This window comes from Molothrus aeneus, chromosome 6, assembly GCF_037042795.1.
Source record: "Molothrus aeneus isolate 106 chromosome 6, BPBGC_Maene_1.0, whole genome shotgun sequence".
Lineage (NCBI taxonomy): Eukaryota > Metazoa > Chordata > Aves > Passeriformes > Icteridae > Molothrus > Molothrus aeneus.
This window is the reverse complement of record NC_089651.1, coordinates 12,480,627-12,507,575: the sequence shown is the minus strand read 5'-3', so window position 1 is coordinate 12,507,575 and position 26,949 is coordinate 12,480,627. Positions and strand designations below refer to the sequence as shown.

The 26,949-nt window shown below is 40.2% G+C and overlaps 1 protein-coding gene and 1 long non-coding RNA gene across 2 annotated transcripts in view; one reads left to right on the top strand and one right to left on the bottom strand.

The window, feature by feature from the left end:
- The window catches only part of PDE3B (phosphodiesterase 3B), an 82,752-nt gene extending 68,566 nt beyond the window's left edge, over positions 1-14,186 (bottom strand). Inside the window, exon 1 of the mRNA XM_066551881.1 lies at positions 13,191-14,186. Within this exon, the coding sequence (XP_066407978.1) occupies positions 13,191-14,186 (996 nt within the window). The remainder of the gene's footprint in view (positions 1-13,190) is intronic.
- Positions 14,187-14,950: 764 nt separating this feature from the next.
- On the top strand, positions 14,951-18,445 carry LOC136557751 (uncharacterized). The gene is made up of 2 exons (XR_010783791.1): positions 14,951-16,089; positions 18,245-18,445. It is a non-coding gene; the product is annotated as an uncharacterized lncRNA (long non-coding RNA).
- Positions 18,446-26,949: the final 8,504 nt, after the last annotated feature.

Genomic DNA, 26,949 nt, shown 5'->3' with positions numbered 1-26,949 from the left:
GGAACCCTAATGTCCCTATAGGGGAGGGAGGCAAACCAGCACAGGCTAGCAAGATACACAAGATTCCCACCCTAACTGTATTCAGCAGTGGACTAGGGAGCCCTGAGGAAAGTGGTGAGCCACATGATGGCTTTAGCTTATGGGATTCAAGGTTCAGACAAGTTCTCCAAAACTAAAACATAAAATGGTTGCCAAGGATATCTTTGATAAAATGAGTTTTTAGGTGAGTGGATTAGAACCAGGTGGAAGAACACCCACATACAAGTTCTGTCAGAGGGCACTAAAAGATATTTATATACAATTTTGAACAAAAGCCTCTGCAAGAGTTGGAAATCTGTCCAAATACTACTGACTTAGCACTTTTACAATCCTCAGAATTGTTGTCTGCCTTATTACAATCCACCAACTATGGACTCTACCATCACACAGAGATTTTCTCCAGCTACACTCTAGGACACAAGAAGAAAAATACAGCTCTGGTCACCAAGCTAGGTGACATCCCAAATGATGCTCATGACAAGAGCAAGGCAGGGAACTAGCTGTCCTCTTTAACTCTGTTTATTTCTTGGCTTACCCATCTTACTGAAATCTGCAGGGGTACCACTGCAGAACATCTCAGAGAGTGAATCAGAGCTGATGGCAAGAACAAGACAGACCTGGAACACAGCTGGGAATCTAACAGATATGCTGAACCAAAGTATTACTCAGATATTGGAGATAAAGTTCAAAAGGTCTTTTAAAAGAAAGAAGAGTTCTGTGAAAATCCACTAAAACGTGCAAACTAAGGGAGGCAAATAAAGCTCAAGGTACCAGGACAAAAAGTATTCCTCTGCTCCTGCTGATCCTGTTACAGCCCAAGCTGTAATCAGAACAAAACACCTCAAATAAATTCATTGTCAGTACTGTAGAGATCAGGCAAAGCTTTCCTGTAGCTCTCAAACACTGCAGGAAAGCACAAATACAAATCCTCTGAGTCTTTATCTCCATTTTTAACAGAAAAGTGAAGGGAGGAAGATGTTCAGTATTTCTTTTTCGAAGCACAGCCCATTCCAGACTATCATTAGTCAGCCAGCTCCTCTTGCTTCAACTGCAGCCCTTGAGTCAATACTACTCCTGTTTTGCTACTCACTTGCTTACAATAGGAGAGAGCAAGGCAACACATAAACAAGCTGTCTAAAGAGACATCTTGTTTAAAAAAAAAAAAAAAAAAAAAAACAAAAACACCAAACCAACCTAGAAATCCTTTGTCCCCACCATCCAGGAAATAAACAGGAAATTGTTTTGAGTTTTGAAACTACTGAACACATGCAGATGTTGTCATCCTATTGCAGGGGTTCCATACTGTCGTCTCCTTATCACAAAAGTTCCATACCTTCTTGGTGTTCCTTGTGGGCAGCTCCTCAGAGCACTGACGCTTTCTCCTTCACAAAGCAACCACTGACTCCAGTTCCCCTCTCACCCAGCCACCCCACTCTCTTATAGCATCTTCTCCTCATTGCTTACAGTTGTGGCCTGTTAAAGTCAGGCCTGTTCCTAAGCTTTGATAATTGGCCCAGCTGCAACTCCTTAGGGGTAAGATTACTTTCTACACTATCTTTATTTTCTTATATTCTATCTCCCTAGATGCAGATACTCTTTGGGTAGCAAAGAATAAGCTCCCACATCTCACCAAAGCCCACATCTTAAGAGCTCAGATGTCACAAATAAATTTGCAGGTGCACTTACAGAGAAGGAAGAAGATCAGTGAGTGCCTTGCATCTAACTTGCAGAACTAAAAAAGCAAACTGAACAAAGAACTTCACAATAAAATACAGTATCAAGGTAAAAGAGAAGGTATGCATGACTGTAAAAAATAAATGTATGCAGCATCTTGAATGTAGTTGAATTGTGTATAGCTTTTCCATAATGGACATTACAAGTAACAGATTCTAGAAACATTTTAATGCTGTAACTACAAATAATTATTTAATTCCTCTGTGCTAGAAGTTACAAAAGTTTCTATAATTTTTTAAACAATAATTTGATTGCTATGTTTCTAAATAGTAAAGTATTTTGTGTCAGAACATTTTCATATCTCTGCTGAAACAGACACTTGTAATTTTGAACCAAATTATGGTACTGATCTTATAACAAAGAAAGAACACACTAGTAGGAAGTAGGAAAAGGTGTTCAAATTACTGTAAATGAAGAAAAGGTAAAAACAAGGACAAAGCAAGAAAAATGATATCTCCAAAAAAGACAAGCAAATAAGCAATTTACTCTTGAATGTTAATCTCCTGGAAAATTATTTCCTTGTACTTTCAAGGCCCAAATAATTAAGAATAAAAATGTGGCTTCTAAAGGCACACCAAACGTATCCATCACCAGACAGGTGAAAGAAACATAGCTCTAGGAGTGTATTCAAGACTGTTAACACTTGTTAAAGTTATAAATTACATTAAGCTCTGTGAATTTTTAAACAAGTAAGGACTATAATCTCAATCCTTAAACACTGCAAAACACATGTTCTTTTCCACTTGAAAGCTTAAGTGCTCTGCTGACTCTAGGGAGCTTCCTACTAGAACAAGTGTTAAGGCAAGCATTGAAGACTTTCAAATCTTTAGAAAGGATATTTTAACAGCAACTACTCTCATAAAAGACAAATTACATAGGACTAAATGTACCTTTAGAGGTCCATTATTGAAGCTGTACTGACTTTTGCAGATACCTGAAATGGCATCTCTTTACTACAAGAAACACAGTTTAAACATTTTCTAATGTTGTGAGACACTTTCCTAAAAAAATATATCAATTTCATGTTTACAGGTGTAATATCAGTTTCTAATTTAATTTGTCCTGAAATGTTATGCCCAATATAATGAGTTACATAAATTTTACATGTAAGCACCGAGTTTTACTCAGTTTTAACAAGAGTGAAGCTTAGGGTCTCTTATCTAGTTTTGAATTTGCTCTTCATAGAAAATTCTTATCCATCACACATATGATAAGGTACTGGTTTTTTCCATCAGACCATTCTGCAGATGTCTCTGACAGTCATTGCCTCAGAGGATTTGAAAACACAGACCACACTTAAAGCAATAGCCAGAATCGCATCTGCCTCTGCTCATCTACTCCCATTTTCTTATTTTCATCTTGACATCATAGAAAACTTATTATTTTCAAACTTCTTTGAAATTCTCTGGCATATAATAAACAGGCTGCCAGTTATGAAAAATAAATGAAGTAACAGCAATGACAAAAAAAAAAAGAACTGTCATTAACACAAAAGCTGTTCCACACTCTTCCTTCTCAATCCAACTTGTTCAAGCAGAGACTCCAAATAGAAGGAAAAATTAGACTTTCTGTATTGTGAGGGCATGGAAAATTTCTGCTGTGCTGAATAAAAAATAGCAATAAATGCTGATAAAAATTCTAATTAATGCTTTCTACGACTGCTTAAAAATAAGCTAAGAGATACTTATAATCAAAATACTTTCAACTGTGCTTTGCCATAACAGCAAAATGCTGTCATTTACATCATGGCAATAACTCATTTTGACTTCAGACAGACATATTACAGTTCTTTAATCATTAGAAAGATCCTAAGTAGCATTCCACAGATTTTTTACTATTTAAACAAAAAAAGAAAAAAAGAAAAAACCCAAAGCAAAACAAAAAAACCCCTAGAAGATGACTAAACATCTGTGTGAATAATCTATGGAAATTCTCTCACTGCAAGGTTCGTTTGAAATCTGCTTTGTGAGCATTTTCCAGTGGTCCCCAAAAGGATACTCTGCTGCCCCAAAAATGCAGTTAGCTGAAACAAGGACAGAAGCGAGGATGCATGCAGGGTGGACAAGACAATCCTGGTTGTGTTTTTTAGTTAAGATATGAAATATACTGCTCTATTCTATACTAACATGTTAGGAATAACTGTGTCATCATTAATGATTTCTTTACCTCTGTGCCTCAGGCCCTTCTGTAGGGACAATCTCAGTGGAAATAGTAAAACCTGGACCAATTTTCATCTTTCCCTGAGCAAAATAAAGTCTGTTTCTTTCAGATCCGACTGGCCAAGAGAAAAGCTGTGCTAGCGTGCCTCTGCTCCTTCCAGTCCCAGCCAATTCCTTCAGGGCACTCCTGCCAGAGCAGATGGCGTTTCACAGGCACAGCAGGATCTAAACTTTTTCAGCCTGCTAATCACACCTTCAGGTTTCAACACAAACTTCCCTCCCTTTCTACTCACACATCTGCTTGTATCTGCAGAAATGCGGTTTAAATAAACTGAAATTTAATTTCATACTATGTAATGAGGGAGGGAGAATTTGTAGGAAACTATGAAACTTCAAGAGCAGCTATGGAAGAGCCTGTGAGTGAATTTACACATTACACTGTCTAGGTGGCAAATCAAACGAAATGAAGGCCACTGTGAACAATAATCAACATAATAATCACTTAAGAGTTCTTTCAAAACACTTTTTTTTTTTAAGTCAGCATCATTAAACCACACAGGACACTGGGTTTCATTAACTACTCATGACATCCTATGAATACATAGATCTATCCCTGCCTCAGAGAAAGCTCACAAAGAGTCAGCTCACTTTGAGAGGTACAAGCCCAGCTGAGAGGCCATCCCTGCCTATAGAGCAGGGATGTGGGGTTCCCTGGCAACCCCACAGACCTCACAGAGGAGATAATGAGGTATCTGAGAGCCACTGTTGAGCAGTCATCACATACTGAAAAACAGGAGGTGTATCAACAACTTCTGTGAAAGGATGGAACTCTTCTGGACAGCCAGAAGGTACTAAGAAAAAAACTCCTTTAAAAGCCCTGTACTTCTTAAATTAGTAACTTTAGAGTACTCAGAAATTTAGAATTCTTTTAAAAGAATCTACTAGGCAGAAAGAACAAAATTATATTCTTGAAGTGGCAAACAGGTATCACACAACAATACTTAGGAGGAAAAAAATAAATATGTTGTGATTGAACATGCAATATCAACTGACTCTACAAAAAAATAAAAAGACCCTAAATGGAAACACAAGCCTTTAGTTTTAAATCACAGCAGAAAAAAAGTCATGCAGACATTAAGCCTAGTAAAAGAATGTCTTTTTTACCCTTTAATTTAGCTCCTATCTTGTTAAAGGGCATTAATTAATCAAAAACAAATGAAGCATGACCAGTAATGAAGGTTAAAGAGACATGCTAATACCATAGTGCCTATGCAGGGAGTCATAATGAAGCTGTTATTTCAATAAAACTGATGAAATTTCCCTCTGGTAACTTAAGTTTTCACAAACTTTTCTAAAAGTTGATTCTATATTCTGAGCTTTGCTGACAAAAGCATCCTGGCAGTGGATATTAACAGGCAGGTGTGACACAGGCTTGCTGTATCACCACTCCTCAGAGGTACAGCTCCTCTGGGGTGGGGGAGCAGCACTGGCTGCTCTGGCCATAATGAGTGAACTCACCCCAAATTAAACCCCATTCCTATTTCTGTGACCATCATCAGCATGGATACAGCTAAACCAACATACCTGTAATGATAATTCATACCAGGAGGCCTGGGATTTTCCTCATAAAAGAGGGAAGACCTCTCAAAGCCAAATCCAAAGCACTCAAATACAGGCTCATATGGTACCCTTTTTACAGTATCTTGAATAACTTAAAAATATAAATTATAGATGGAAAATATAATTTTCATATTCCATAAAACAAACTTTTCTTTATCAAATGAACAACAAATGGAACATTTGCTGCAAACATGCCTTTAACTTAGCGAAGGGATTTGGGCTTGCATAAAGGGACATTAAGGTTGGCAACTCAATACTGGTTAACAAAACTTGTCAACATTACCATTTGATCAGACATTGAATTGGAAATATGCCAGGTTTTTTCACACACGCCTGTACAAACTGAAGTGAACACTGGTGGTCACAAATGTTCTGCATAACTGCACTGTTTTTCATAAATATTGAACTATCAAACAAATAGGGGGATATAAAAAAACTGCTTGGGTATCTGTGCCCTGGTCTGGCCCTCTCCCAATAAATTTGCACTTGTTTCAAAGGAATGTGCCACATACAAAGGATCTGTGTGAAAAAGTGAGGATGGCCCAACACATCAAAACTTAGTCCTCACTAGCTGCCCGTATTGATATAAATGATATCCTTCTCCAGCTGAATGATCCATTTTCAAATACAAAACTGCTCTGGAAGTTGACATTTTGTTTCAGCAGTCATGCCTTGTTATGGCCCTTCCAGTTCCTAGAACAGTTTGTTTTGCCACACTCATCAATAAGGCCATTCACTTCTCTGGTCTTCCTTAAGCACAGAGTCCCCTGACCTATTTCTTTCACAAATATCGGTAACACTTCCCCAAATATCATCATCTGCCAGTTTACTTGTTACCCTGTGAACTCTCATTTTTTGACATCCATGGCTCCTGTCTGTTTTGAAGGCTCTAGCACAATTTTACTGTCACTGGATTCTTGAAGTTATTGATCCTTTTTATGCCTCAGTAACAATTACTCAGACATTGCACAGTTTGCCCTGACCAATACAAGCCCTAGCTGTAACCTTAAATTTTCATTTCTCCTATTGAGTTGCAGGAAAGTCCCTTTTTGTTTTCACCATTAAAATTTATTCTGTAGTGTCACTGCATCTTGTAAAGCATTGTTTTCAGCCACTGGAAAGGACATGCTGAAATTCAACATTTCCTTTCACTCTCTTTTATTCTCATCTTCAACTATTCTTTCAGCTTGCTCTCCACATAGTTTTATCCTGAAAAACCGGTGAGATTCCAGCAAAATATTCTATGTCTGTAGCCTTCTGTGCTCTGTCCTCTCTTTTCTCTTTTGGCAGACACAAGTTTCTCATCTGTTTTCCTCCAGAAGTTTTTACATCAACAATAGAACAGTACATCCCCCAGTTTCTCTGCCTGTAATCCCCAATCTTTGCACAAAAGTACAAGATTTACTCTTTCCCATCTTCAGCAACTGGTATCATCTAATAGTTGTATTTGGCTTTGTTCAGTGATTTCTTTTGAGGGTGGTAAGGCTGCATGAAGTCTTCATTTTAAAGTATCAGAAAAGCAAAACAGGACTTAAAAAGCTTTTTTTAGAAATACAAATTTCCAACCAAATGTCACATAGGGCCCAGGCTGTGACAGACTCCCCACCCCACCTGCATCATTCTGGTGTTCACTCGGGACATGAGACTGTCATGGGGATTCTGAGAGCTCAGCTCACATTGCAGACTTGCCCTGCATATTCCATAGGGTTTCCTCACTTCCCACTCATGTTCTTTTCATAAAATTTGCTGGGATTTGATCCTGTAAGGCCAATGTACTACAATCAGTTCCATTGCTCAAGTTCAATTATTAGAATAGTACTATCAGGCATATACATGCACAGACATATACATTGTGTCAAAATATGAGTTTTTCTCAGGAAAATATACCAAACTTCTTGCCATTCTCCTCCGTTTCATATTTAACCTCCCAGAATACACTGTTCACAAACCCCAGCATGGAAGCTGCCCCTCTTCTTCATTCTAGAGACTCTTCTGGGCACCTTTTGTTTCTCATCTCTACAAGTTTCTTTCCTAAATTTAAAACATCTTCCTGGTCCAAGCTGAATATTAGTACTTTATGCAATTTATTCTGCTATTTTTCTTCAACACAGTCAATCATGCAGTTGCTGGAACTGTCTCACAGCTTCTTTCATTTCTTTCCTACCCATACTCTGTAACATGCTTCCCTCGCCTTCCAACAAATTTCTCCAGCATTTCCACAGCAGTGGTCTTTGATCTCCTTCCTTTCTCCACTTATATTTTCCTTCCAGGAAAACACACCTGAAGCAACAGTCAAACTCCTTTACTACACAGACAGCTCCGAGACACTCTTGCCTGCTTTTACTTATGCAGAATATAAAGTGCCACCAAGTCTCAGATATCTAAAAGCCAGCTTAAGCTAAACTTAGCTAACAGAGCTCTTAAGTGCACTCAGTCTTCCTAAAACCCTTCTTTGTCATTCTCGGTGGTCCCAGGTGAAACTGTGCCAGAGGATAACATCTTAAACTCTGACCTCTCTAAGGGCAAACCATGATTCAATCAGCCTTTCTCTGTGGCATAATACTACAAGAGAGACAGAGAAAGAGACAGAGAAAGAGACAGAGAAAGAGACAGAGAAAGAGACAGAGAAAGAGACAGAGAAAGAGACAGAGAAAGAGACAGAGAAAGAGACAGAGAAAGAGACAGAGAAAGAGACAGAGAAAGAGACAGAGAAAGAGACAGAGAAAGAGACAGAGACAGAGACAGAGACAGAGAAAGAGACAGAGAAAGAGACAGAGAAAGAGACAGAGAAAGAGACAGAGAAAGAGACAGAGAAAGAGACAGAGAAAGAGACAGAGAAAGAGACAGAGAAAGAGACAGAGAAAGAGACAGAGAAAGAGACAGAGAAAGAGACAGAGACAGAGAAAGAGACAGAGACAGAGAAAGAGACAGAGACAGAGAAAGAGACAGAGAAAGAGAAAGAGACAGAGAAAGAGACAGAGAAAGAAAGAGACAGATGGAACTTTGACCAACTTTTACTTCTCATTTTACATTTCATCTAGCTCAATATATTTTGCCAGTGTTAGAGAGAACCAGACAGAAACAACAGAATGCTACTCATCCAAAATACGGTTGCAGAGTTTTCCAAGTCTGTTTCTTTCACCATGGCATCCTTCTCTTTGCATATTCCTCACACTCAGCTGCATCCCATTGGAACTGATTCCATCCACAGCTCAACACACACGGCTACCTTGACTTTGTCCCCATAAGACAAACCCCAGAGAGAGGAAGATTCGGTGAACAACAGAAACACATCTTGCCATGCAGGTAAAGCTGTGGTAACAGTCACTGGAATCGTGAGGGGGAAACTTCAAACAGCAAAAAGCTGGTTTGTTAAACACACAGCAAGGAGAATTGTATTTTGTTACTGGCTGCACTCAACAGGTAAAGGTTCACCTGTTTCTGGGTTGCAAACAGCATCTGAGTGTAACAGATACTAAAAATCTGTTTCAGTATCAGATTATAAAATACACATTAACAGACAGCTTCTGCACTAGGAAGTTTATGCCCTGAAAACTTAAGGACAAAGTGTAATTTGTTTCACAAATAGGTAACAGACGCAGATGTAAATTTCATGAGCAAATAAGGAACTGCATTAATTTCAAGCTACACAAATATTTCAGACTCCTGAAATCAAGTCCTGATGTTCCTAAGGTAATACATCAAAGGTATGAGATAGCTTGGAACAGAAACTGGGGAGAGGTGGTGGTCAATCCAACCCTAATCACAAGACAATTCTTCCTGTAATTAACAGAGTGCAACATGAAAGCAGTCTTTGTCCATGAAATATCCCAGCTTTCCTATGTGTTTGAACCCAGTCAGATAACCAGAAAAAGTGTGTGTCAGCTCTGTTTGCAGACTGTTTGGGACATGTATCATGTGTATTTAAATAGCAAGGCCTATTCTTTACTCAAGGAAAAATATGAATATTCTTTCTGGATTCTGAGAAGCTCCTATGTAAGATTTCCTACACATACGTGTTTGCTCTCATATACATGTCCACTATCAAGTTAAAGAAAAAAAAAAAGTCTTACTATCATATTTTTCAGGGCATGGTGTTTACAAGATCTGCAGTATTGACAAGCACCTTTTAGATTTCCTGATTTGGCTTTCAGACAAAAAAATATATAAAATGAGGTGCTAAATGTGCAACAGTCAATAAAGATAAACCCTTTGATATCAGCAGCAATAGGTAGAGCTAACAGATTACCATCCAATTAATACATGCAGTCAAAATATGACCTACACAAAGTTTGAAATACCAATCAATACTGCAGTCTTACTGCAATTCCTCTCTGGGTCTGAGATGAATATTGAAGTAAGAATACAAACAGCCTGTTTACTGCTAAAATCATATCAATTTCTATTGGCAGAAGTGTTAATGTAGTAGAATTCAGAAAAGGCATTGCCTTTGCAAAATTTTTAGCTGTAATTTGAGTCGTATTGTTTCCCAAAATGTGTATTTATATATTTTGATATTGGCATTTAAGTATATTTACATAAAAACATAAAGACATAATCTGTTCAAGTTTCTTTCCTCCCACCTCAAACTATGTTGCTAGACATATGCACTGCAGAAGAGACACACACAGCACGAATTTAGACACTTTGATTGCTAAAGTAGATATAGATACTCATATAAATGGCAAGAATAATCTAATTTTATCAACTTCCCAGCCTTATAGTTACTGCACCTGTTGAAGTCCAGAAAGCAATACCTACGTATTCGTCATGAGGATTACTCAAATTTGCAAGCTTTTACAGGATCATGCTTACAGGGCCTCTTTCCACTTGTACTCCAGAAAAAAAATGATCGTTCCATCCAATTTCTGTGTGCATGTGCTGCTGGTTGTACATTCCCCTGTGTGTTAGTATCCCATCCTGTTCCCACCCCTCTATGCACACAGACCCCTTGGAACTGTTGGCTTAAAAAAAAAAGAAAAACATCCAGTCAAATAAATGTCATTATTTTCTTGTATACTTAAGTAGATAGCACATAAAACTTCAAATCAACACGTTACTGAAAATTTAAGGTCAATACTAACATTCTCTACTTTTATCAAATAATAACTAAAATCTACACAAAATGAGATTGTTCTTATTGTAAAAAAAAAAATAAAAAACAATCAGTCACTGGACTAATCTCCCCAGAGAAGTAATGGATTCCCCAACATTAGACAAGTTTAAGATTTAGCAGGACAGGGTGCTGGGCCAACTTGTCTAGACAGTGATTTTGCCAAGAAAGGTACAACCAGATGATCCTTGGAGTACACTACTGACCTGCTATTCTATACTTGACATAAACTTCTTCTACATATAAGAAGTTTGTGACAATCACACAAAATACACCTAATAGAATCAGAATACTAACTTATCTCTCATTCATTAAAGTATTTCTGTCATGGTGGACCAGCAGCATCTTCCTAACAATGTTCATTCAACTCCTTGAAATATTAATATTGGGGAAAAAAAAACCACTGTACTGCTTTATAAAGACTTGCAAAATGTGTAATCAGTCCTTCAAGAAAAACCACGCAATAGATGCTCTCTGAAAAGCATTAAGTATACACATTCCTTCAGTTTCAAGGAGGCAATATAAAAACCTTGTACTGTTTATTCAAATAAAGTCACACATTATGGATTTACTTCTCCCTACCCCTGCCCAAACAATTGATGTTTTATCAGCTCTGCAACGTCTGATCTCTCTCCAAGTTAGACAGGAGATCAGAGGATTTAACCTGTGTTAGCCTTGTAAAATTGCCTATAAAATAGAGCAGAGAACATGTATCTGTGGATCTCATTTAAACCGTGCTTAACAAAGCACAAATATTTATTGTAAAGCATAATAGATTATTAGGAAAATTAAGAACTTCATATCTCTTTGTTGTTCACATCTAGTGATAACAAAGATATCAAATCCTGGAAGTCTACCAAAAAGTTACATTTTATTATGAACATGTATGATTTAAGCATTGCCAATAAATTCCACGTATTTAGTTATAGCTGACATTTATGATGTTACTTGAAGAATAATGAATGCCCTAACTTGAAATATGCACATGCCTTTAAGAAGTGAGCCGAACGTCAAAGGAAGCTTTTAGTAACTTGCATATGAACAAATATCTTCTATCATCTTGAAAGGTTAATGAAATCACATTTTCTGAGATTTCTGCGCCACAGACAAATGTGTCAGCAAAAGAGAGCATTTACTATCCAGAAAGGAACAGAGAAAGTAAATTATTATATGATAGTCCCTACGTATCTTAACTGCTAGTAAAATATTTTAATGTTTCTTTCATTGTATGCATTAGATAATCTGCAACGTACTGAATGAGTTATTTCTGAGGACTGTCACAGCATACTTGCATTTTAACCTTTTATGCAGAAACAATTACTGTATTAATCACTGTAAACAATTACTGTATTAATTCTGCTGGGCAAACTCAGGGGCTGAAATGCTCGAAAACCACTCCACCGTTTCAAATTCACTTCGTATTTCATCAGACCTAATTCACAGTCAATCACAAGACCTGCATTATAGAACAAATGTCAAGGAAAAACTAGAAAATTTCATTTGGCACCGATGAGTTTCAGCCACGACAGTAACAGACGTGGGATTCTGCAGCAACAATCACTTCGCAGAAACTGCTCACTTGCACGTTTATTAAATACACTCCCCTCATTCTCCCTCCTACAACGGGCTGATAATCCACTTGCAGCAGCCTCGGGCCAGTTCCAACACAACTCGATGTTCCTGCAGTTGACGTGCAAGTGCCCAAATAAAAACAAACTCCCCCACACGCACGGGGGTTTACGCTACAAAAAACAAGACTCATTGAAAAGTTTTCCGGGAGGTAGAAACCAACAGAGTTCCATTCAAGAAAACTGAGCGTTTCGGGCATCCCTCCAGCCCCTACTGAACAGCTCTCTCTTCAGTAAAAAGAAGTTTCTTAAAACCCATCAACCCAAAACTAACGTTAACTTAGGTGGAGCGAGGAGCAGAGGGTGAGAGAAAGGGAGAGAGAGGAACAAACGACAGTAATCTGCAGGGCAGAAGGACAGCTGCCACTCAAACAACGCCAACGCTCGATAAATAATATCCCTCAAAACCTGGTATTTCTTTAGCTCTTGGTAATGGTTTTGTCGATAGAAAGCGGGAAGAACCAGAAGTGCCGGGCAGCTTAGAAAGCTGTGGTTTCTTTCTCTCGGAAAGGCTGCCAGACGGTGGGGGGCTTCGGAAAAAAAACCAAAATAACACGGTTACTGAAAGCTGAAGCTGACTGGCTTGAGGTTTTGCTCTAATCAATAAGAACGGCTGTTTAATAATTGAGAATGCATAAAAAAGCGAGCGAGCCTTCTGTCCTACAGCAAATACATTATTATGATTTATCACCCACGCAGAAATAAAGGGTTATATCGATTCTGCAGAACCGAGCTGAGAAACCCACTAAGGGACTAACATTCTCCTCCATTCCTCTAGCAGGAGTTTGTTAGTGAGCAGACATCCAGCACAGACACACACAGCAGTCAGGAAAAGCTATGGAGTGGCGCTCACTCACTCCTCCGAAAGTTTCTCCTTCAAGTTTCGGAGAAACCTACCTGCTCTCTGGAAATGCAAGGCAACGAGGGTCTCCTAAACATTTTGCAGCTGCCGTAGTAGCTGACCGAAGTTTCCCCTAGGGACACGCAGCTAGATCTCCTCCTGGGTCTTATCACAGGCACTTTTTCCTCCACGCTGGGGAGCCGTGGGTGGCGGTGATGCTGGTGGTGCGCTCCTCGGCTCTGCGCCGAGAAGATGCCGTGCTCCCCGGCACAGAGTGCCAGGAGGCAGCCTGCCACCCCGACCGTGCCGGCCAGCAGCGGGCCGAGCGCTGGGGGCAGCGCCTGGAGGCTGCTCAGCGACACCAGCCACACCAGGCTGCAGAACACCAAGACGAGGAGGCTCCGGCGCAACTTCAGGGAGCTCTGCGGCAGGGTCAGCGCTGCCACCGAGACCAGCACCGTCAGGAGCCTTCCTAGGAACATCCGCGGCTCCTCTTCGTGCCCCTCCGCGGGCAGCAGCCACTGCAGCGCCACGAAGTCCCCCGAGTAGCAGCACAGGGGCAGCGCCAGCAGCCACCAGCGGGTCGTGCCGCCGCCGTGCTCCCCGCGCCGGCTGCCGACCAGGTAGCAGGTGAGGAAGAAGAAGGCACAGGCGATGCTGAAGAGGGGGCTGAGGAAGCGGGTCAGGCACAGCAAGGCGTGCAGCGGCCGCGGGCTCCGCCAGCTGCTCCCGTCCTGCTGCTCCCGGGCGCTGCCCCGGCCGGGAAAGGCCAGGAGCGAGAGGGCAGCGGCGGCCAGGACGCCCAGGGCGAGCCGAGCCCGGGAGGAGGAGGCGGTGGGAAAGAGCAGCAAGGAGAGGAAGCTCTTCGGGGGGTCCTGCCGCAGGGGGGTCGCGCAGCTCTTCACGTATCCGTTCCGCAGGCTCTCCGCGCCGCCGGGCAGCGCCGCGGGGGCGGCCGCCCCGCCGCCGTCCGGCTGCGGGCAGTGCTGCGGGGCTCTGCCGGCCCCGGGGGGGGAGGCGGCCGCCGCCGCAGCTTCTCGCTCTTCCCTCATGGTGGTCGGGGACGCGGCAGGGGGAGGACGGCGGAGAGGCGCGGGTCGCGCTAGCTGCGTCCCGGCCGCGCCTCCCGCATCCCTTCAAGAGAAGGGAGCCGGGCTGAGCCGCCGCTCGTCCCCCGCGGGCAGCGGCGTCCGCGGCATGGTGGGTGAGGACGGGAAAAAGAGAGAAAAGGTAAAAGTCTGGCTCGCCCGCTCGCGTTCCTCAAACGGCTCCGGCGGCGGGCACTCGCTGCCGCCTCCCAGCGCCCAGCGGCGGCAGCGGCCGCGGCGGAGCCAGCGGGGGTGGGAGTGAGGCGGGGAACAGCTCCCCTCCGCCTCCCCTCCCTGCCCGCCTTCCCTCCTCCCCCGGGCCCCGCGAGCCGCACTTCCCGCGATCTTTTTTAAAATATAAATCTGTATGTCTGTGTGTACCCAGCGGCCCCCCGTGCGGGGCTCGGGCCGGCCCCCGCCCGGCGCCGCAGCCGCGGCGAGGGACGATGAGGAAGCGGTGGAGGGGCAGGAACGCTGAACCGGCGCGACTTTGTGCTTTATTCTTGTCATCTAGCTTCGAGGTGCCGCGGAGAAGTTGTTCGTACGGGTATAAAGCACACGCAGAGTATCGAAGTGTTTTCCCTCTGAGGAGCATCACTTTTTCCCTTTTATTCCTTTTGTTGGTTTTTTTTTTTTTTTTTTTTTTTAATACCTGAGAAGTAAGTATGGATTAGAGTAATTATCTACCTTTTTTGGTTTTTTTCCCGCCCTCGTTAACTGAGTTATGGACTAGACCTCATTGCACGACCAGGTTTATTTGCACAGCTAATACCTTTGGAATGGATCAAAATAATAATTTTGGAACAGATCGTTGGAAGTGTTTAGACTGCTGTAAGGGAAAACAGGCAGCTAATGGGATTTTGAGTAATACCTTTGCTCATTTATTCTGTTTGGTTTTTTCTGGAAAAGTAACTGCTAAGCACTTCTAAATTTATTATAATTGTGCATGTTTACCTTGTTACTTAGAACAAAAGTCCTTTGAGCCATGTTTCCACATAATATTGTACTGCTTTACTTACACTGGTTCAGAAATCAGTTTGGGTAAGTCAGTGGTTGCACTTTTTTGCCTTTTTTATTGAAACAAGGAGCTCTTGAAATTATTTGGTGCCATTGCTTGTAATTCCCTCGCTGTGAGCAGCCCCCGTGTAGCAGCTGGTTTGTGAAAGCTGTGGGGTGGCAGGAAGTGCTGCTGCAGGACACGGGCCTGAAAGCTGGCCATGAACAGAAATCATCAAGTGTGATTCCTGACAGAAAATGCACTATGCAATGGCAAATACAGTCATTTGCAATGGTAAATTTCCCTCCTGTACATGGCAGGGAAATAAGTAATGATTTATTTTTTAAAAGGCAGATCAATCTGGTGGAATTTTAATACCATAGTCCATCTTTCTCTGTTAGAAGTACCCCTTCACTCTTTTTCCAAAGGGAAAAAAATTCTCTCCTGACTTGGTACACTTAACAAAGATTCTGTGCCATCATATTGGTTCTAAAATGTTTTTGAAAAAGGAAAATGTGTAGTTCCTTTGGGATTATATTCTTATATTGTCTTGTATTCATATGTTAGTGATATCAACTGCAACACAATCAAGTATACTTGTAAATGCTTTTAAGGCTGAGAAATACCTTGCTTTTATGCATATTCTTTTTTTTTTTATTCCCTTGTATTCAGCTATAAATAAATGCATTCCAGAAATAATTCACTGGTGTAAACACCTTTGGGTATATTTGCAGCAGTGGAGACTGGGAAGTGCCTAAGGAAGACTACAGAGACAGGACATCACATGAACCCTAAATACCATGGATGCAACCATCTGTGGCTTCAGCACTTTCTGAATCAGAAGTGGTGTCTTATTCTTCACAGTTCTTGGTAGGTTTTTAATTCAAAAATTTGCCCAGTCTTTTTTTTTTTTTTAATTTATTTAAGTCCACATAGGCTTTTAGCATCTGCAGAGTAGTACAAGAAAATGTCCCTACTCAATGCAGCTTGACTACACAAGTGTGAAATATGGTTGTTTTTTTAAAGTTTCCTACCTGTCTTAATTGATATTCTTCTCATTTTGATAGAAACAATGAACAGTTGCTCTCTAATCACCTTGACTCTTCAATTCATGATTTTATATCTTTCCTCCATCTTGCATTTATTTTCTAAGATGAAGAGTTTGGGCATATTTTTTTCAGATTCTTTTCATGTTACTGTTTTTTTTTTTGAGCAACTATATGCTTTTGGAGCAGAGAAGACCAGGAGTTATACCCAGTATTCAAGACAGAAGCCCAGTCCAAATAATGGTTTCTTCCCTTATAATTCCTGTCTCTCATTTGTTTTGCTTTGCTAGGGAAGTGATACAGCAGATAAACTAAGCATTGTTGAAAGTGGTTCTGTTGAGCATTGAACACTGTTTTCACAGTGTTAAGTATATAGATCCCAGGCCCTGTGTTCTGATTGTTAACATCTACATCCACTAGATAATTTTATAGGTAAGATTAGGGTTTTTTTCTGTGTTTACATTACAGTTATCTACAGTAAATTTCACCTGCCTATGAAGTCAGTGCTGTGAGGCTGTAAGCACATTCTCTCAGTCAGTAACTTTGTATTAACTTTGTATTAAAGTATATTAAGTATACTTTACCACCTTCCCATCTTTTTTCCAAATCATTTATCATTAATTAATTAGCTTTAATTTCAGTGATCTGTGTGCTGAAGAAATGTATACATTCCAAAATGTAATAGGAATATAGTTGGTCTTTAGTAATGTCTCTGTTGCCTAACAACACTCTTCCTACCACATTATAGGACCCTTTCTTGACGAGTTTCCAATCTAATAATGAATTTCAGTATAAAGAAAACTTGGTTTGAGTACTTTAGTGTCTGTTGTAAATTAGAATAGCATTAACTAAGTTGCTCCTTGTAACAGAATAATTTTTAGAATAAGGAAATAACTTCCTTATTAGCTATTTCTTAAACAAATACAGAAAAACATATTGTTTTATTAAAATTGAAGACAGTTATGTCAGGGGAATGTAATTTTTTTTTGATCATACTCCAGTTTCAGTACCAAAACAAGATGGGTGGCTCAGTGATTTGAGTCAGGTTGGCTGTCTCTGACTATCTAATAATAATAAATACTAATATAATTAAATACTCATTTTAAATAATGATAAATAAGATTTTCCAAGTTAAGTCTGATTCATCAGTGGCCTCGCTGTCTTTATGCTGAGGCAACTTTCTTGTTCCTGCTTTTCTTATTTTCTCCTTTTCCTCCTGAGCAGAGGGAATGAGCCAATGTCAGAAAGTTTGGCTGCCAGCAAGGGCCAAGCCACCACAATAACCATGTATACTCAGCCCTGGAGATCTGATCAGGAAAATATTTTTAAATCTTAGACTTTCATTGCAAAGACTGACCCTGTTGCCATCACTGTATTTTAATAGAGAATTTTCATTTGTTTGGTCAAACTCAAACCCAGACCTAATTTTAAAGTGGAATTCTTCATGGATGAGACTATGAAAATATGGTGTTTATACCCACAGCATACTGGCAGTAGAATAGAACAACTCATAACTGTTTTGGCAGTAAAGACTTACTTTTTCTTCATTAAATCTATACTAGCAAAATTCATAGACTGGTGGTATCTATCTCTACAGTGGAAAATATTTACTGACTTTATTGACAATTTAATATATGTTGTCAAGTTGTGTTTGTTAGTTTCTGTTGATCCTGAGACATGTGAAGCTCCTTTTGCTGATTAAACTTGCAAACACTTAAAATCAGATTTTGGGAAGATGGGTGTATATTACTTTGTAACTCACTTCAGAAAAGCATAATAATGATGAATATTTTGGATAGAAATAACAATATTTAACATAAGAATATGAACCAAAAGCAGTCATAAAACAGTTAATTTAAATTCTCCTAATTCAGAGGACAACTATTTTAATAGCATTGTTTTGAAGGTTTGGTTAGGGTTTTTTTCTGGCTAAGGAAATTGCAAGTATTTATTTATCCAGCTACCTCCACATTTTCCAGTGTCATTATTCCCAGTGATCCCTACAGTGATAAGTGGTCAATGACCCTCACATAGGATGAACTACAGAAGTTTGACAGACCTGCCTGTTATTCATCACAGTGGTAGAACAACTGCAACAGCACAGTGGCATTCTGCTAAAAGCTCACATTTTCTCCAATGGGTTATTATACAGGCAGAATAAAATGCCTTCTTAAAAACCAGCCTTGTCTTTTTTCTCCCTAAAAAGAGAAATGTTTGTTTTTTCCTTAATTTGGTGAAAGAAAAAAATAAAAAGGAAACTCACTGGAAAGGCCAAACCTACCAACTGGTAGTGCTTCTGTGTGAATGTCCCCATTTACACACTCAAACTTGCACCGAGAGACCTTAAACTAAATTTAAAATGTCGTTTATCGGGTGGTTTCAACTGCTGATTATCTTCATCCTTGTTTTCTGTACTGGTTTGGTATCACTTCAGAACATTGCCAATAATAAAACTGATGTGTAAAACTTGAAGGAGTAGTTTTTGAAATTGAAAAGCTGATTTGTAGTCTTTGCTTATAGGATTGGCAGAAATGGGTAAGCCATCAATATCAGCATTTCTCAGAAAAAAGCAAGGTACTCCTTCATCCAGTGAAGGACCTTTATATTCATAAAGGATGAAATATTAAGAAAATAACACAGCAAGGTGTAGAAAAGCTGAAATTTATTCAAGTGGATTATTCTAACAATTGAAAACTAGGAGGTGAGAACTCTACATGGGGACAACCTTATACCTAAAAAGGGTCAATTTCTTACAACTAGAACTCTGAAAAAACTTCACCTTCTAAGGCAAAACATTGCTGGGAACCTATGACTAAGATATGGCTAACAAACAGAATTTTCACTAAAACCTGTGGTGGGGGATGTCCCAGTACCTGGGCTGAGTGCTGCTCACACATCCCCTTGCAGTGCTGTGCCAGCTGAGAGGCGAGCTGGAGCTGGGGACCTCAGAGCTGAGGGGAGAAGCGCAGTCTCCTCCTCTTCCAAAGGCCCCCTCTTGGCGCTCTCTTGTGCCTCTGTAGAGAGCGGTGGCGCAGGCACAGCCGCATCAGGGCACGGTTGTGCCTCAGCAGCTCCTGGCAGCAGCCGCGTTCCCACCTGCAGCACGGCCCTGCAGAGACCGAGGGGCTCTGGCGCTTCGCCTGCAAGACACAGAACACAGAGAGCGTGGGGCTGAGCCCTCTTGGGATGCCTTTGGACACCCCTGGAGACACTCTGGCCTGGCTGGGCTGTCCTGAGCTGAGGCTGCAGGAAGAAGGGCCCTGGCCAGCTCAGCCTGGTGTCCCTGGGGCTCAGCCCCTGGCCCTGATTCCTCACCCAGGGCCTGAAACCCCCTCTGCCTTGCGGCCTTGGGCTGAGTGCTGCCCAAGAGGTCCAGCCAGGAAGCTTCAGATCTGCCCAGCTTTTCTCCTCCATGGGACCTCTCATGCCTTGCCTGACCCCAGCTTGATCCGAGGCCTTGTTTCCTCCTCACCCATGCCACCATCCCACCTGCCTGACACCTCTCCCTCACCTCTCCCCAGCATCTCCAGAGCCTTCTGCCAAGGCAGAACCTGAGGACAATTTCTGTCAGCAGCAGCTCCAGGACTAAATCCAACAAAGAATCTGCTGCCATGATGCACAAGGGGGTCGTCTTAGGGCCCATGGCCTGCGGCTCCCTGGCCCAAGGTGCCCATGTCCCCCTCAGGATGGCTGGAATGGCTGAGGGGCTGGACCAGCATCAGGAGCACGTAGACTCTCAGAAGCCACTGGGAGCCGTGGCCAGCCATGCTGCTGCTGTAGGTTGAGCTGCCACTGAGCACACACCCTGGCCGTCTCTCCGTGCCAACTTCTGCTCGTGCTTTGGGCACAGTGACAGCCTGGGGACAGTTCCCAGCCACCATGCTGGCCCCAGAGGCTGCGGTGTCACAGAATGGCAAAATCAATTGGCTTGGGAGAGCCCTGTGGGATCACTGAGCCCAGCTGGGGACCCATCCCCAACATGGCAGCTCCCGCCAAGCACTGAGTGCCACACCCACTCTTTCCTTGAACTGCTCCCACAAAGGGAACTGCACTACTGCCCCAGGCAGCCCATTCCAATGTATTTTGCCCTTCTCTGGGCAAAAGCTCTTCCTAATGTTCCACCCAAATGTTCCTTGGCACAGCTTAAAATCCTTGTTGGCATTTGCTCTCTCATGTCCTTCCCTTCTCTGAGAAGGCTGGCATTTCCTTGTAAGTTGCCTTTAGGCAGAAGAAGAGGCTTTGCCCATGAGTGCTAGTCAACTTTTTAGCCATGCCAAGGGGCTGCTTATTCTTTCATGTCCCTGGGATCTTGGGAGTTGGAGCACAGTGTGGGCCCAGATACAACAATGCTGCTCAGTGAAGGGAGCCCTGCTTGATGCTGCCCAGCAATGCCAGAGATGTGCTCCAGGCCTTGGTGGCTGCACTGGCTGGAGCAAGTGCCCCTGGCACAGGAGGGATCTGGAGCCTCACACAGAGCCCTGAAGGAAGGATGGAGAGGCCTGGAACTGCAGGGGATTCTTGTGGTAGAAGTGCAGGACCCAGCCCTTGGTTCTGTTGAACCTCCTGCCTCTCCCAGAACTGGTTGATGCTTAAGGCACCGTATGATAGAATACCTGCACCTGTGTAACAGTGGCTAATGGTACTATGGCCTCTGTACACAAACAAATATCTTCATTTTCTATTTTTTAGTTTCTCAATGAAAATGTGTCTTGATTTCAAAATGCTTTTTTTTGCATTGTCTGTTCTCTGTTTCAGTGTAGAATAAGTAGATAGAACTGATAACATTATAATGACTCTTTTCACTCAAGGCTGTAATCCTGGCATCCTCTTCAGACTATTGCTTTTGACCCACACATCCAGAATCTGTCTAAATTTTACCACATCCATTTGAATATTTCTTAGTTTTAATAATCGCCGTCTCTTTTTACTGCCCAATTTTATTTCTTTTTTGCCAATGCCCTGTAATCTTGGTATGCACAGAGATCAGCTCTGTTGAGAATTGCTTTTGTTTTCCCCTCAAAGCACCTTTTTGTCATGTTCTGCAGACACATGAAATACAGACATTTGATTATTCCTTCCTAATGTAGTGCTGCCATTCCTATCGGTTTCTCACTGTGTGGACAACTTTTCCATCTGTTTAGAAACTTTGGACATAGTTGCCCAGCTCTTCAGTTTATAAAACTTTTTTGTGCTTTCTTTTGAATCAGCACAGAAATGTTAGGTAAATTCTAGAAAGTCCTCTTTAAAGTTTCTCTTCAAGCACTTCATACTATTAAGCATCAAATTAATAACAATCAGATCTGATTGTTATTGCATGTAAACCTGCCCTGACTGTAGTCCTTGCCCTTTTATTCATGGTAAAAGAAATTATCAACTTGGCACCTAATTTGAAAACTTTCACATAGTAATACTCCAGGAAATTATAAGACACATCAGTGCTTTCTAGAGACTCCCTTTTGGCTTTCTCATCCTAATCTGGGATCATTTGTGTGGAAAGTCTTGTGTATGATCAAAGAATCAGTAAATTGATGCCATGTTCAGGGAATAGTATTCTACTACCTGACTACTGGTGAGATGTGGAGCATAGGAAAGAAAAGGTGGGAAGAGAGGACTTACTTTGTGTGCAAGTTCTGAGTTAAGTTACTGCTTTTGCTGCTTTTCTTTCATGCATATCCATTAGGAATTCGATAGCCAAATATCATGTTTTGAATTGGTTTTTCTTTGAGTACTAGAGTTTGAGAAATTCATTTTTTCAATTAATTTAAAGACAGGATTACATAGGCAGTAATTGTGTCTGCCTCAACTTTTTTATCAGTTGTGCATCGATGCTTGAATAAACAGAGAAATGGCATTATTACAACATAACCAGTTAGGGAAAAAAAAAAACAAAAAACAAAAAACAAAACCCAAGCAAACAACAAACTAAAGAAACATTTTGCCTGCAGAAAACCCATGAAAGTGAGGCTCACTTAGCACTTAGGTAAGTCAAAAGTTTTGACCAACTTTCTGTTGTTAATCTGTCATGTCTAAGGGTGACAAAGAGATTCAGTTGTATTCCACATCAAGCAAAGCACTCACTTTCAAAGTTACAACACTGTGATCTTCCTCATGTGGCAGCAAAGACTGAGTTACTAAAAATTACATCTTCTGGTTGAATTTCTCAAAAAACAGGCCCATGGGAAAGAAAACTGGAAAAGAGTAATAAAAAGTAAGTTGTTTCTTGTATGATAAGGTGTATTTAATGGTGGTTGTGCTTGTAATTTTAAAAAGCGTGGGCAATGCACTGGAAAGCACTGGAAAGATGGAGTTGCTGTGGAAGGCCATTGTTAGATGAGATTTCCCATTTCTAGTGAAGGAAAATATCCATGAGATGATCTTTGACAAACTGATGGTGAAAGCAGAAATATTGTATCAAGTTAATTAAACAAGAACTCTCTTTAGAAACTACAAGGACAAAAATCTTTCCTATGCCCATGTTTTTAGTTTTTTGAGAAGAAGTAGCAGCATGTTGGCTTTTGGTACTAAATCCAGATGCTTCCACTATTTTATTTTTTTAAATCTAAGGGATCATCCCCCTCATCTGAACAAACTGGGACTCTTTGGAAATGGACCAACATGTGCAACCCCAGATAAGAATGTAATGATGCGCACCTCTACAGCTGAAATATGTTTCAATCATAGCCAGGCTCTCACTTTGAGGGTGAAAACGTAAAAAAATATTTTTAATGTTTTACAAACAGAATTTATTGTTGCTGATGTGATTTCCCCAGTTAGGTCATGTATAATCTACATGTCCCTTCAAATAAAATGAATTGTCTAATACTTCATATTGAATTTATGGAAAATTTTCATGGAATTGCATAACTTTTAAAAACAGCATTTTTATGCTATATATGAAGTAGAAATGAAAAAAATATTGAGAAGTTGTTCAGAAAGTACACATTTAAATAAACTTGGATGTCTTTGGCAATTGTTTTTTCCAAGGCACCATGAATTTGGATGTTCACATCCTATCAAAAATAAAGATAATGGGCTATCACATTCAACAAATAGCTGTCAAATTTCTGGTTTTATGATACTTGAGAACTGTGTAATTATTTTTGGTACTAATTTTTTTGCATGAGCTTATTTAGAGAACAGTGGTATAGTTTGGAGGGGTAATAATAAAAATGTAGGAATTCATCAAACATTACCAGATTTCACTTTTTCACCCAATTATTCAAGTACAATTTGTCATTCTATATTATAAGTGAAATTGGAGGTTAATAATAAAACAGAGGTGACTTTCTTCATATGCAGCATTTCTATAAAAAGTTTATTTTATGCTGAATTGTGTTTTATTATAAAATCTGCACTTCCAATGAAATAGCATTAAACTTAAAAATGCATACTAATATTTCAATGTCAATTCAGTTCTTAACTTGCTAATTGAAATTTCTGTCTTGAATTGAAATAGAGGCATTTTATGGACTCTGCTTATTAATAGAGTTAAAGATTAAATCTAACTAGGGAACTGGTTTGATTTTTCAGAGAAGTCTGACTTAATGAATAAGCATCAGATGCATAAATATATTCTGAGAAAGATCAAAATCAGTCTGAATCAGGTCATTTATTGGAAGGGAGAGGGGAGAAAAAAATGAGTTGAGTCTTTCAGTCAGCTTCCCTCATTTCCAGGTCTTTCAGATACCCATTTTATTGACCTTAAATCAGTAAGACAGGTCCTTGTTAATTAACATTCTTTTAAATTCTGTTAAATTGCTAAAATTGCATTATACTGTCAGCAGGCATAAAATAACCCAGTAAAGAAATTTGCTGAATTATACCTCTTCAGGGTCTGGCCTGTTTCAGCACATGCTTGAAGATAATCTCAACTGTTTTGCTTGGCTGTATTATTCCATTCAGTTTTGGGCATGAAACTCTTATAGACCTTAATGTATTTAGAAAATCATCAGACTTTAATGCTTTCTTATGGTAAGTACTGGACAAGGTTGGACCTTGAAGAAAACAGCATAAACAGAGTCACTAATGGTTTTGTTCATAGTTCAATAAAACTGGAACCTTCAGCTTGAAGTATCAGGCTGCAGATGTCTGACAAATAGTGGGGATATGTACAATATCTTACCTCTTGAATAAAAAAAATCTGGACTTTTAAGCTTTCTGGTCTTCTCTATTGTTTGGAGATTAATTTTAATTTTTAGCGTTCAAAGCAACAAAGGACTAACAAGACAGTTTATGCAAGCAAATCTCCAGAACAAAAACATGTTCCAAAGAAGGAAAAAATGTAACAGAATCCTGTAATTGTGACTTAGTAATTATATCTGCTAGAGATGCCACATGAGATTAAAAATACAGCAAAATTATGCAATTAAGCTAATTAGCTCATTAATGTGGAAGTATTTTGTCATTCTAATCACAGAAGGAATTCATCTGAGTAAAAAAGCAGACAGGAATAAATTGTGGTAGGAGACAGAAATTGTCTGGTTTAAAATTGATAAATTTATGTGGTTTATGTCTGTCCTCTAAAACCTAAGCACCTGCATTTCTTAGTTAATTTTATTTTTATTACTTGTTATGGCCAAGTTGCTGATCACACATAACCTAAGCCTTCTGTGTTGTTCAGGAAGCCATCACAGGCAGTGAAAGCGTTCCAGTTTCAAACAACTTGGCTCAGTAATTTTTCCTATTTAAGTCTACTTTTGTAGCTAAAAGTCACTTTTGTTCCTCATATAATACAACAGGATTACTTAGCATTTGTAATCAATACTGTGTAAAATTGCAGGAATTCATCAGCCTGCTCTTAGCATCTTAGCTGAAAGTCCTGTTGGCCATTTCTTCATGAAGTTGTGCCAGGGGATATCTGGAAAAGGTTCCTCACCCAGAGGGTGTTTGGGCACTGGAACACTCCCCAGGGCAGGGCTCACAGCACCAGCCTGACAGAGCTCAAGAAGCTTTTGGACAGTGCTCTCAAGCACAAGGTGTGACTCTGGGGTGTCCTCTGCAGGGCCAGGAGCTGGACTTTGATCCTTGTGGGCCCTTTCCAATTCTGTGAACCACAGTGTATTGAAAGCAGTAACCATTGAGACAACTCAGAATTTACCACATAAGAAGCTGCACACTGAGTGAAGTGAAATGTTTTTGTAATTCTGATGGGGTTGCTGCTTTTGTCACCTCTGTACAGCACAAGGATACAACCCTCAATATTTATAAATAATCCAGATGTATTTAGTTGTCAAAGGCAAACAAATGGAGGTAAAGCAGTGTCACAAGATCAAGTAACACATAAATGACTGGATCATTTAACTCAGCTATTTTTGTACTCAAAACTAGTGCTTATCATCCTAATGCATGATGTTACAGTAAGAGGAGGAAGAGGTAAATGTGGAAATGTTTTTAAATATTTCCAAGATGTGTATTTTTGTTTGTTGATATTTTTAATAAGTAGGATCTTTTAGAAAATTGTTAACAGAATGTCTGAATTGACTACCTAAGTAAAAATAAGGGTATGCTATGGAAATTTTATAATTCTAAATCTAGATAATGCAAGTTATTAACTTCTGTTGATTAAATGTTATGTGCTTATTTATAGCTAAAATGAGCCCAGCATGCTGGTATACAAAGTAATGGTGTAGAAGCAGCAATGTGCACCTGCTGGACCTTGCAATGAAAGGATAACAATTGACCTGCAATAGCAGAAGCAGCACATTTCTTCCATTGCTTTGGAGTTTTTTTGCATTTGAATTTACAACAAACTTTGAGGAAAGGACCTTGAAAGGAAACAAACTGGACACAGCAATAGGTTTTTAGCAGAGCTGATTAGGGAAATCCAGAAGTTGACATTATGATATCTTTGCACTTATGCTCAATTAGTAGTAACCAGCCAGCAATGACTGATGCTTAACATAAGAAACTCAAACACTGTATGAGCCAAGAACTGTGTTTCAGTTTACATCATTAACTGAGTTCCTATTTGTCATGCACTTGCAATATCATTTATGCCATTCCATAATGTTTCCTGTTGTGATTGTTAAATTATATGTCATCTAATCGCTCTCTACAACTCCCTGAAAGGAGGTTGTAGCCAGGTGGGGTCAGCCTCTTCTCCCAGGCAACCAGTGACAGGATGAGAGGACACAGTCTTAAACTGTGCTAGGAGAGGTTCAGGCTGGACCTGAATTTGGAAACATTTCTTCACTGAAAAGGTTGTCAAATATTGCAATGGGCTGTCCAGGGAGATGGTGGAGTCACTGTCCCTGGAGGGGACCATGGTCTGCTGGACGCAGCGGTGATAAGTCAAAGGCTGGACTTCAAGGTCCTTTCCAATCTAAATGATTCTGTGACTATGTAAAATTTTATGAAAGCATGGAAAAAACTGTCTCAAGGGTTTTTGTGTAACCTGAAAATCTGTCTACTTCAAACTTGACGGAATTTTATTTACATTTGGAAAAAACACTAAATCGATTGCAAGTCATATGAAACACATATATCTTATTTTCTTATAACTACTAGTGTAACACTGACCATAAAATGAGTTACAGATGTTTTTATTTAGTCAACATTCAAATATTTTTTCCAGAGCAATAGATATCACATAGTAAATTTCACTGCTACAGCATTCACTAGCACTGACCTACAACAAACTACACTGCTATATTTATTTGAGTATTTTTTACTGCTGCATTAAAAA